At 48.1% G+C, this 12,645-nt stretch overlaps 1 protein-coding gene across 1 annotated transcript; it reads left to right on the forward strand.

The window, feature by feature from the left end:
- Window positions 1-653: 653 nt before the first annotated feature.
- ZIC4 (Zic family member 4) lies at window positions 654-6,738 on the forward strand. The gene is made up of 2 exons (XM_062006032.1): window positions 654-1,839; window positions 6,317-6,738. Exons 1-2 carry the CDS (start codon window positions 654-656, stop codon window positions 6,736-6,738), a joined length of 1,608 nt encoding a protein of 535 aa, XP_061862016.1.
- Window positions 6,739-12,645: the final 5,907 nt, after the last annotated feature.

A 12,645-nucleotide genomic window follows, 5' to 3' on the forward strand; every position in this document is an offset into this window, starting at 1 on the left:
GCTTTTGTTCACCCACAGCCGCAGTCCGGCGGCGGAAGATCGGCAACGGCCCGACGGCGGGGCGAAGCGCAGCCCGGCGGAAGATCCCGGCCAGGGCCTCCCGCCGCCGGGTCGGGTCGCGGCCGTTCCCCGGGGCCGTGCCGGGAGGCTCCCCGGAGCGGGAGACGGGGGGAGCGTGGGCCGGGGGACGCCCGGCGGAGGCGCATGCGCAGCCGCACCCCCCGCCGCACCGAGCGATAACCCTTTCAGTCAGCGGCGGGACCTGTCATCGTTGACGTCACCCCGGCGGCAGCCAATGGGCAAGCGCGATGATTGTTTGGCCGGCGGGGCCGGCGGCACGGCCCGGAGGCGGCGCGCGGCCGCCCGCTCCCCGTCCCGCGGCCGCGCCGCGTGGGGCTGCCCGCCGGCCCCGCGGGAGGACCTCCCCGGCCGCCGTCGCCGAAAGCGAGCCCCGCCAGCCCCGCAGAGCCCACCCGCAGGCAGCGCCGCCCGTGCGCCCCGCCGCTGCGGCAGCGGCACCGGGAAACTTTTTTGGGGGAGAAAGAAAAAACAAAAAAGTTGTTCGGTTTTGTTTTTCTCCTCCCCACCCTCCCCCTCCTCTTTCTGTGTCTCTCTCCTCCCGCTGTCAGGTGACTTTTTAGCGTTAGAAGCTAATGAGTGTGGATGCTCTGGGGATCCCAGTAATGGACCCTGCTGCTCTCTCCAGGCGGAACACGGCGCTGAGATTAGTAGACTTGGCGGGGGCTCCGCGCCACCATCACCACCACCCCCCTCAGAGCATGACAGGCTTCCCGGGTTTCGCCGGGCACCCCCACGCCACGGTGCCCACGCAGCCGGGGGAGCACGCCGCCGAGTCCCGCCTCGGGCCGCACTTGCTCCGGCCAGAACACATGGGGCACCGCCACCATCCTCCTCAGCATCACCCCGCGGCCCTTAAGCTCAGCCCTGCCCCTCATCCCCACCACCAGCTCCACCACCACCATCACCATCATCATCATCATCATATGGCAGGCCAAGCCGAGGTGGTCTCTAGTCAAACGGGAGCATTTGGCCCGACGCAGTCACCAGCAGCCCCTTACCCCGTCTCTCACCCAGCCCAGGCTCTGGCAGCAGGTAGGGACTTCTTCATATGCAGAGACCTGCCGGCCTCACTCATGCCAGGGCTGACCGAGCAGCACCCCCCTGCAAGTTCTCACCACGGACTGTTTGTCTCAACAACAGGTAGCTACCCTGGACACCATGGTCACCACCACCACCACTCAGAAGCTGGGAATCCCTCTCTGTTCACTGGACTCCATGAGCAGCCTCCCCATGGATCTCCAGGTGGCCATCTAAACGGACAGATAAGACTGGGGTTACCTGGAGAAATGTACGCCAGGTCTGAACATTTCACTCAAGTACCAGCCTCCAGGACAGATCCTTTTGCTGCTTCTTCGCTTCATAGCTACGGTGGCATGAATCTGAACGTGAATCTGGCTCCACACCACGGCCCGGGTGCCTTCTTTCGTTATATGAGGCAGCCCATCAAACAGGAACTCATCTGTAAGTGGATTGAGTTGGACCAGACTCCCAAAAAATTATGCTCGAAAACTTTCAGCACGATGCACGAGCTGGTGACTCATGTCACGGTGGAGCACGTTGGAGGACCCGAGCAGTCCAATCACATATGTTTCTGGGAAGAGTGTCCAAGAGAAGGGAAACCTTTCAAGGCCAAATATAAACTTGTAAATCACATCAGAGTCCACACAGGTGAAAAACCTTTCCCCTGCCCTTTCCCAGGCTGTGGCAAAGTCTTTGCCAGATCAGAGAATCTCAAAATACACAAAAGAACTCATACAGGTCAGTATGCAAAGCTCTCTTTACTCTCTCTGTTATTCAGCATACTGTTTTGCTTTATTTTGTTTTTTAATGTATGCTTTGTGTTGATATTGAATGCACGCCAAGTACTTCTGGAAAATAAATTCTCAGATTTGTTTGCTTCTTTACCGTTTGGAGGAGGGGGAAGAAAAGGGAGGGAAAAGGGAGAGCGAGAACAAATCTCAGAATTCCCGTCCATATTTTTTTCTGGTTGTGCTAAGAGGATGATGTATTGTTTATGCTGGTAGATCTATGTAAATATCGAGTGATATAGGTACTATTTCTCCTTATTCACACAGGCGAAGATTTGAGGGGGCACTTTAAAGTAGTTGGGAGAAAAAAATTAAACCGTTGTGCAAGCTCACAAATTAAAAGTGAACAATAGAAGTTACAACTTGTCTAGTCAGTTTTGACTGATGTCGTTGAGATGATGCTGCTCGAACAGTGTGAGAATAACACAGCTGCGACCTTTTCGTTCAACAGTTTTGTTTTGGGCAGAGGGAGTTTCAAATGTTTGATCTGAATAACACTGACATTTTTAATGAGCATTGCCTTCCAACGGCTCTGCATTCACAAATATGGGGAGCTGCAAGTTCTGATTCTCGGGAGGGGAAACAAACAAAAAAAACCCCCCACACACCAAAAAAAAACCCCAAAAAAACCAAAAAAACCCCACCCCACAACCAAAGCCCAAACAAACAAAAAATACCCAAACAAAAAACGAGAAGAAAACATGATATTGTTTCTGCCTGTACATTTTGAAATGTCATTTGCAGATCTGTTAAGCGAATTTGGGACATGTGTCAGAAACATCTATTCGTTCTATTTAACATAAAATAAAGTAACTCAATGGACGATCTTGCAAAACTACGTTTGAACTCTTCCATCCAGGAAAGCATTTATAATTAATGAAATTGCACATAGAAAGTTTTCACACTTCCAGGAGCTGCTTGTGAAGTTGTATTAATTAGTTTAGCAGCCGGCGTTTGTAGTCTGTACTGCTGGCTTTTTTTTTTTCCCCTTGCTTTCTTTCTTTTTCATCTTCTTTTTTTTTTTTCCTCTGAAGAAGGAGATAAGAAATAAGCTCTTTTTGGAAAATTTATTCTTCTCTAGTGTAGGGTTTTCCACCTCCCACCCCCGTCTGTACAGCCTTGTGCACTGCGAAGGAAACTACATAATCCTATTGTAAGATCTGCTTACAGCCAAAGATTTTTTTTCCTCCTTCCAGTTCATAAAACTCCCCTTCCCCCATGCTCAGAGCCGTGCTTGACCTTCCAGGGGTTGCGTTTTTATGATATAACTCGACTTCATATAATATGCAGAACGTATACTAATTTTGTATCGCTATCGTCTAAACATAGCGCAGAGATTTTACAACGACTGTCACTCGTCACCTCATTATTTTTCCATCGCTCTATTAATAGATCGTCTGTGCGCAGGGGGGGCGAGAGCAAAGTTGTGTTCTTCTGCTGCCTTCTCGGCCCCCTTTTTCAGAGAGAAAGGGATATACTCAGGTCACAAAACTTGTATCCGAGCCAGCTCCTTGTCGGATCAGCACAGGTACAGCCATTAACCGTGAGATCTCATTCCTTAATGACAGTGTTTTCCTTAAGTAAACAAACTTTTACTGCTCTTTAACGGCCTCACTGTTTGAAGTCTCTGAAGCAGAAAATGGTTAAATTCTTGGGAAAACTGACCTACATCAGAGAGGCAGGTTCAGGGCAAACCCGAGATAGGAGGTTTGCGTTTATTAAACATCATTCAGCGCTTCTGTACTTTTCACTTTAACTTTCTCGGTGACTAATTGCTGTATTGTGAAAACTCCTGCAGGGCCTTTATGGTTCCACCGTTTCCATTAAACACCCAGAAGTTGTCAAAAACGCAATGTTTCTGAAATCCTAATAGAACTTGCTACGAATTATTCATGAAGACAGTTCTAGATTCAACAGGAAAATTATTGCCTCCTCAAATATTAATGACTTCTGATTTCTCCGAGGCTGGGGAACAGGCAGAGGGATTTCTGGCGATGTGCGATTTTCCCGGGTTGGATGATAAGACCGTGAAGGCAGCGGCAGCGGGATGGACAGGACGGGCAGGGAGCACTTCGCCGCCTTTCCAGCGGTCCAGGAACAATAGTACGAGGCGCGGGACGGAGACCCTCTCCCTCCTGGGCGGCCCCCCGCTGCCCGCGCGCTTAGCCCGCAGCTCGGGGGCCGCCACCTCTGGCTCTCCCACCCCCGCTCCCGCCCCCCCGGAGAAGTTGGTAAATACCTTAATCCACTCCCGGAGACGGGGGATTATGCCACAATTTCCAAGCTGAATTTCACTGAACACTTCTGCCCAACTACAAGTGTGGGGGTAAAATGGCGGTTCAGATCCTGCGCTTCTCTCTCCATCACCCCGGGAACTTTCTGCGTGGCTGCACCTCCGTGCCCGGGCTGCGGCAGTCGGGACCTGTAAAATGTCCTCTCCCTGCCCCGTAGCGATTTCCACGTAAGAAAACCTACTCTCGCGAAAGGAATACTTGCAAATGGCTCGGATGTTTCCTCTTTATGGAGGCGTTCAGAGAACGCAAACCGGGCAACTGAGAAAATGCTGCCCTCTTCCCACTTGAATTCTGACTGTAAGGAGGGACCTTTCAGTGGCTCTTTCAGGGTATTAAGAGAAATTGAACATTTTTCAACTCTTGGGGAAGCGGAATGCGCCACAGCTCGCTTTTACCTGAATGTAACTCACTTTGCACAAGCAGAGTGCTTATGAGGATGGCTTTCCCTGGGGTCTCCTAACTTACTGCTTGCTTGTACTGCACTAATATCCTTGATTTGTTGTCTCAACTTGGATGCTGAAGGTCAAATTGTTTCCTTACGTGAAACTGTAATTAGATTATATGCATGCGTGTGTCTATGCATATCCACCGCAGTATGTCGACAGTATTTGGTTACACAGCCCGCATCATTTTCTAAGAGACCTTATTTTTAACCTCTTCTATCCTTCTCTCTAACTCCAGGTATTTTACCCATCCTCTGTGCAGATATTAGCGGTGCAGGATGTGAGAGCTCGCCATTGATTATTACAGTGCGTAAAGGACATAGTTTAAATGCGAAGCCATGGGCTTTTTCCCACCCACCTTGCATAAAGTGCATTCATGTGAAATGTTTGGAATGCCTTCCTTTATATGCCTCTGCTAGCAGCTGAGCACGAGGTGGTCTGCGTCCCTCCGAAATTTAATCGTGATGAACTAAAAGGGGAAAAAAATAAACCCCAACAAATTCAAAAGCAACCCCACGACCTGGAAGCTTTCACAATATTGGAAGTCCTTTCAACCACATACGCCATGATGTTGAACACAGTGGCTTTGTTTGCACTTCAATGTTTAAGGTTCGGTCGTATATTTTTGTGGTGTCCTCTGGGCCCTGATACTTTTTGGCTTTTGACGTATGAGGAAGTTATTTTCACACTCAGTGGGTGACTCTTTGACAAGCAGAGTTTTGCATTTTGCAGTTACACCGGTGAATAGTGTAGTCATCATTACAACCGCAAGTAGTCATCATTACACCCCGAAGCTGTCTGTGGCGTGTTTCCTGGAAAGCTTCCTATATACTGTGTACCATGTCCGATCCACAGGATCTGAGATTAAACTTTAGCACGACTCCAGCAACACGATTATATTTCTATTGTGGTTAACGTCACTTACCATATTACCAGACAAATTAATCCCGCTTGCAATTCCTTCCATGACTGAGTAGGTTCCAATAAAAAGGGAGTCCTATCCTCATGAAAGTGCCGTGCACCGGCCTAACCATCTTCCTGCTTAATCTCTATCGTCTTCTTCCCCATAATCAATGTTCCTTTGAAATATTTTGCGCCTTAACACATGGTATCAGCAAGCGATCGGGGAAAGGAGGAGGGATGTGGATCTTACACGGGGTTCTAATCAGTGCGAGAATGGAGTGGATAAGATGTGATCTAGCCAGACTATGAATAATATTTCCACGTGCACCTGGGGGAGTGTGAGAAATGGATTTAAAGTAAAAGCCTTCCTAGGGATAAATCACTGACCGCTCTTTCTGCGGCGTCTGAGGGGAACAGCACATGTTGTTTGCTCGGAATGAGCAAAGCTTTCCTTATCTCAGGGCTTTGTCTTTTGCACAAAACCCCACGTTGACACACAAGGCAGGGGAAGGGGGAGGAGAAGCTGGTCGGGCAGGGCGCTCCCAGTGTGGAGCCAGCTGTGCAGCCGGGTGGGCACGGGGTGGCTGGACGAGCGGGGAACGGCAAGTCCAGCGGTGGGGGGCAGGTGCAGACTGGAGGAGGGCTAGCTCAGGTAGAGGAGCCGTGCCAGGGCTGGACGGAGAGAGGGGCCTCGAGAGATTGTGGGCGCGGGGGGTGCCGGGGTGAGCCGCTCCCTGCCTCGCGGCTACCGTCGCTAACGGCTGTGCTCGTTCATTGCCTCCTGCAGGGGAGAAGCCTTTCAAATGTGAATTCGAGGGCTGTGACAGACGCTTCGCCAACAGCAGCGACAGGAAGAAGCACTCGCACGTCCACACCAGCGACAAGCCCTACAACTGCAAAGTGAGAGGCTGCGACAAGTCCTACACTCACCCCAGCTCCCTGAGAAAACACATGAAAGTGCACTGCAAATCCCCTCCTCCCAGCTCCGGCTACGAGTCCTCCACGCCCTCCTTGGTGTCCCCTTCCTCGGACTCCGGCCGTGAGCCCCCCGCTTCCTGTTCCCACGCTGAGCCCTCCGCGCCCGCGCAGCCCGCCGCCAACCTGAGCGAATGGTACGTGTGTCAGGGCACGGGGCTTCGCGCCCCATCCGCACCCCGCACCACCACACAACCGCCGTTGCCCCCTGGCGAGCCCCGGCCCCGCTATTAGGGCGTGCAGCGGGCGGTGGAGAAGCGGCGGGCGGTCCTCGCCCGGCAGGGGCGGGGAGCGCGGCTCCGGGGCGCAGGGTAGCAGAGCGGGAGAGGCGGAGAGGCGCTGAGCAAAGGGAGGGATGACCCGCTGCCGAATACGCGGGTGGGCCGGCGGCGGACCTCAGCCTGCGTGTCCCGCACACGGGAAGGCTGATCCCGCCTCGGCCGGGATGCTGCTGCCCCCTCCCTCCGTGACACACCGCCCCCTCCGCCTCTGACCGTCTTGTTCCAGTCTGTTTACAAGCCCGTTGATTTGCATTCTCTCTTTCCCTTTTTTCCCCCGTTCCCTCCCCTCTTCACCTCCACTCCCCGAAGGACCAAAGCAGTTTCATACAGATTTTGACTGTACAGATTTTCTCTCGTCAACAGTACCGTGTGCTGCAGTGTTCTGTTCGCCCACGATTTTCTGTGAGAGTGTGGCTTTTTCAAGAAATATATATATAAACTATTATTTGTTATGGAATTGTAAAAAAATGGATCCATTAAATACTTTGACTAATTAACCCGTTCGATGGACGTTTATGAAAAGAATCTCCTTACTTCTCCCTCTTGCTGTATATAAATACGTACATATATATATATATAATATATCCCCAGCAGTCGCTAATAAAGCAAAGCCCAGGAGGGTATGATGATTGACTGTCCGTTTTAGCTCCCACTGGTAACGACTTCTAATAACCAAACACACCCGTACCCACTCAGAGTGCGTCTCCTGTTGAACTGTGGGCGCTGGGGCTCCTGGGGGGGGGGCGGGGGGGGGGGACACATAGCCCTCTCAGTGACGTCACGGCCAGGGCCGGGGCCGGGCAGCCCCCTGGCAGCGCGGGGACGCAGGACCGCTGCTCTACGGGGTCTGCCCTGAGAATAGTCCCGCTGATGAATGCCTGTACTGTACGGGCTCTGACATCTTCCTCCTGTCCCACAGCTCAAACCGTACCCTACAGAAAAACCACGAGGTTCACTCCCCTGTGTCAGAGAAAGACAGAAGGTGTGGGGGGGGGGGGGGGGAAATATCAAATAAATAAACAAACAAACCCCTCCACTGTGGCAACTTGGAACGGCTGAATGTTGCCTTTTTAATTACTTTAATAGTATTAAAGAACATCAGACAGCATAAGCAACTAAATAGCATGGTCTGCTGGAAGAGATTTCCTTGGCTTTCAGACAGAAGGTTGCTATAAGCGTATATTCTCATGTCTGGTGTGTCACCTCTGCACTCAGGTGACTGGGGTTGGTGTGTATGTACAGCTGTACACATGCATGCACGCACATATATGTATATATTTAAAAAGAGAAAATATAAAAGAAAATCAGTAGTTAGTCAGTGGTTAAAATTGCCTCCATGCCCAGCGCCTCTCCTACTGATGCAGCTTTCTTTTCCTCCCAAGGCACCAAGTCGGTGTTCCCTCTTCACCCGCCCAAACTAGACAACTTTTGTATTTAAACTCCTCGAATAGTGGCAACGGCATATTGTTACCAGGAATATATATAAGAAATTATCCAGGCGAGAGAAATGTATGAGAAAGAAGACTAAACCAGGGATGAATTCTGCTCCTCCGCAGCCCTCAAAACTTATGTTGTGGAAATTAAGGAGCATAGAAGCCAGCTTGGGGCAGGGAGGATATTTTCATCTTGTCCTCAGATCTGTTTATTTCTTTATTTCTCTATTTACAGAAGTATTTGGATGTGCAGGCTAATCACTTTTAATTTTTCATTTGCTTGTTACAGATGTCTACCCCGTTGCTCTCAAGGTAATCTAGACAGACGCAGCTGAAAGCCTGAATCTTATGCCTTAGACATCAAAGCAAGCTCGCACAAAGAAGTATTTCTTCACAACGGTGAATCTTCATGGTAAGTTAGGATTTCTATGGCAATAGGCAAGTCATACTTAAATAGTGAAAGGCGAAGTCTGGAGCCCGTCCAGTCTTTTCATTAAGGACATAATATTTACGTCTAACAGGCCCTTTTTCTTGTGTATACAAGTATATATTTTTGTTTGACGTGAACTAAATCATTTTCATTTAATTTCCGGTAAACAAAACCCACGCGAACAGGGCACTTGTTCCAGACCATAATAAAAATGGATAAGACTGTCAGGAAGAAAAGGCCCGCTTGAACCGTTGCCTCAGCTCACTTTTGTTTCTGCTTTCTACCGGGATCAGAGAATGCGTTTGGGATTTGAGGGCGAGTTTCTAAAGGCAAGGAAATGGTTTTTAAGGGGGAAAAGAAAAGGAGAAAGGTCTAATCAAGCTCGAGTTGTTCAAAGGGCCTGATTTTGGGGTTGAAAGTGTGAGTTTTATGGTGCATCAGCATGCCACGTTAGGATCGCTATGGTAATGAGGAGAGCAATAGCAAGCGGCCTTCAAAGGAGGCACACTCCATTTGAGACAGTCTATTAAGATACATTTGCACTGACCTTTAGTTTCATGCTAGCTTAATACACTCAATCTGCTCCCCGCTAGAGAGATACTTCCTCCACCTAATGCACTTCAGCGGAGCTGGGGTTTGCTGGGCTTCGCCCTTCCCTAGAGGTGGGCTCCACTCTGGTCCTTCTCCTTCTCCCCAAAGTAACGAGAAAAGTCATTCCGACTCGGGGAGAGATCCTGTGCCCTCTCCCCATCGTTTCTGGTAAACTTCTTGCAGTAAAACCCGGCCACAAAGCAGGTCAAGTACTTTCCTCCTCTCCCAGCCACTCCACCCCTCACAGGGGAAGGTAGGGTGGAGACATAAAGTCACCCACTGCCCGTAGTCTGCCTCGGCCCCAGGGAACTGGTGTGCTGATGAAAGTGGCCCAGGACGCGTGAAAGTGGGGCGAGGGCCTGTGGTGCTGCCCGTGCCCCTCGTGCCACCCCACACTGCCCGGTGGGTGCTGCGCGGTGGTGAGTGGAGGCTCCGTGGTACGGGAGAACTTGACACCCGCCCGGCCGGGGCCATGGGCCCCGGGCCATGGGCCCGGGAAAGTTAGAAGTCCATGTTCCAGTAATTGTCTTGTTGTTTATTTTATCCAAGTACCCTAGTGAATAGGGGAAAAATAAACACGATGAAAAAAAATTCAAACAGTTGAGTCGTCTTTAGTGCCAGCCCTTGTGGTTGAATAAAAAGGATGGTCCAATTTCTATTGAGCTGAGAAATCTTTGAAGTGGGAGTTATTATCTGAGAAATTCCTGCTCGTCGTCCTAACAACGCTGATGAAACGTAAAAGGTTCTTTGTCAGCGATTTGTTCTCCTCTCTGTCAAACTCACCCTGCCCGTTAGCTTTAAACCGTTTCTAAAGAGATAAAATCAAACTTTTAAACATAACTTTAGGGGCCCTGAGGGTGTAGAAAATACCAAACTATCGAATCCTGTGTATACATACATCTGGATATATGTGACTGTGGCTGTGTGAAACTCTGTGTACAGATCTCCATAGATGTCTGTATGACCTTACTGTTCAAAAGTTGAAATTATGTCCTTACTTAAATATTTTTTATTTTATCCATCCTACAAATTATTCCTACACATATGCTGCACAGAATGCGATTCTTGGAAGAAGGCAGAAATGTTGGGTTGCATTAACACCAGTATGTGACGAACAAACGTTTTCTTTCCAGTAAGGTGAAAGTAAGAGCCTAGACATAAGAGTAAAGGCTTTGATCAGTTTATCAGTCCGAATACCTATTGAGCATGTATATACTGCAATGTATCGAAGTTGTTAATGGATTCAGAGCGATGGCTTCCATATGCTCTGATGTTTTATTGTCTGTAAGTGTAAAGATAGTCAAATTGCATCCCTTTTGTATCTTCATTTTATAAACATCACATTGTCTACTGAAATGATTCCGCTATCATGGTTTGTTTTGTAGTTTCTAATTGGAGATCATGCAAAGCTCTGTTCCTAACACGAGTTCCTTCAAGTTGTAACTCTTCAGTGTACTTCTGTTTTAGTTGCTACAGAATGAGCTGAGCCCAATCCTGCCATTTTAAGCAACCTTATTAATTTAATGGAACTTTTCCTGAGTAAAGACCGAGTCGAACTGCAGTGGAGTGGATATTATTACGATTATTATTCTTAATTCTGGATTTTGTAATATTTATGGCAAAACCTACCACATTCTTAGTGAATTGCGCAGAGAAGCCTCTGAAAATGTAGCTCGCAAAAAACCGTTTGCAATATTGATATGCTGTATCTCTTTTCACAGTTCTTATATTCCATGTTTTCCTTCATCACATGTTTGGTAATGAAGGAATGTTTTGTTGTGTGTTCGAACATACTATTTATTTTTAATATTTGGATTTTTTTACAATAAATATTTATAAACATTTCAATTCTATGGTTATTTTTACAAATGTGCACTTTTAAAATATGTGTTTGTACTGATGATATTGAGCCATTCTTAAAACACTATGTAATTAGCTTTGTTTTTCTGTTGTTTTTTATACTAGTTGGAAAAAAAAAAATGTTCCCCAGACCAGTGTACTATTAATGTGGTGTACAATCAAGTATTAATGCGTGTTTTCTGTTGGTCTTTAACTTCTTTTAATGTTAACTGGTTTGGATTGGCATTTGCATTAAAAGAACAAAACACAACACTTCATTGGTTTCATTTCGGAGACAACAGTTTTCAGATCGGAGACCTCGGATGAATTGTATTTTAAACGCTGACCGAGGTGCGGAATGTGGAAACAGAGCTCGGTCTCACCCTAGTTGAGCCTCACCCCTTCGTTTTCCCCGGTTAGCTCTGAAGTGGCTCCCGACTTGTGAACAAACCAATTGCTGTGCGAAGATCTCTCAGAATCTGGATTTTGGCGAGGGTTTCCAGCCGGAGCCTCCTCCAAGGCTGCTGCTCCCCCTCACCCCTTGGGCTTATCGTTTTGGCAGAGTGGGTGAGGAATTAAACTGGTTGTTTGAAGAATTGTCCCCCCAAAATCAATCCCAGTCTCAATTATATTTTTTGTGAATTTTCTAAGAGAGTTTAAGCCTCGCTCGCCTTGTAAGTGATGTTAACACGCTGCAGGGTTTCGAAGCTCCCGAATATGCTCAAAATTTTCTTCACATGACTTTTTAAGCCTCAGGTTTGCAATTTGAAGGGATGCAGCAGCCTTGGACACAGAGCAGTCCGAGTCCCTGCGGGCGTCACGCGCATGCGCTGCCTCGACCCCGCTTAAAAAAGGAAAACTTGAAAGAAGTTGCCTAACACAAAAAGTTGGCTTTGGGTGGTAGGAATATTGTCAATAAAGAATACATTTGACTACAGAAAGAGAGAGAGAGAGAGAGAAAGAAAGAAAATAATTAAGGAAAGAAAAGAATTCAAGAAAAAAGAACCGAAGGAAAACATTTTTGTTGGTCTGTAAAAGACAAAAAAAAAAAAGGACCATAAAGGAAAGGAGGGCTAACAGTACATGGTAATTACAGAATACAATTCTATGGTCTATAATGATTGAGCGAAGACATGTACTTATTACACTTGACTGTCAACAAGGGAAGGAATGTCCCCTCAGACAACATGGTGAGAGACGTGTGGGCATTATTAGTGGCCCTTTTATAGACATTGCCTTTTCTTTCTCAATGCTGACAAACCATTTTGGAGGGAACCATCCCCTGTTGCTTCCTATCATCGATCCCCATGCAAGCCCCTGCATTGTGCAAGTGCATTAATTAAAGACCATTCATTTAACAAAAGAACATTGTATGTTCAGGAAAGGAAGATTAGAAATATGAATCAGTAACCGAGACCCCTTTCCACCGCCTTATAGGGAGAAGTGGAGGAGAACGAAGCACAGTCTCCAGTTAAACACCCGCACCTCCCCAGTCCAAGCAGGTCTCAGCCACCAGTTAGGCTCTTTGAGACAGAAATTCTGAAATGGATTACAAGTGGAAAATAAA

This window comes from Colius striatus, chromosome 12, assembly GCF_028858725.1.
Source record: "Colius striatus isolate bColStr4 chromosome 12, bColStr4.1.hap1, whole genome shotgun sequence".
NCBI lineage: Eukaryota > Metazoa > Chordata > Aves > Coliiformes > Coliidae > Colius > Colius striatus.

Excerpts from the sequence above, each read along its gene's own strand:
- ZIC4 (XM_062006032.1), top strand. The coding sequence starts at position 654 with ATGAGTGTGGATGCTCTGGGGATCCCAGTAATGGACCCTGCTGCTCTC. Across the intron at positions 1,840-6,316 it reads ACACAAAAGAACTCATACAG|GGGAGAAGCCTTTCAAATGT; the intron begins GTCAGTATGCAA and ends TGCCTCCTGCAG.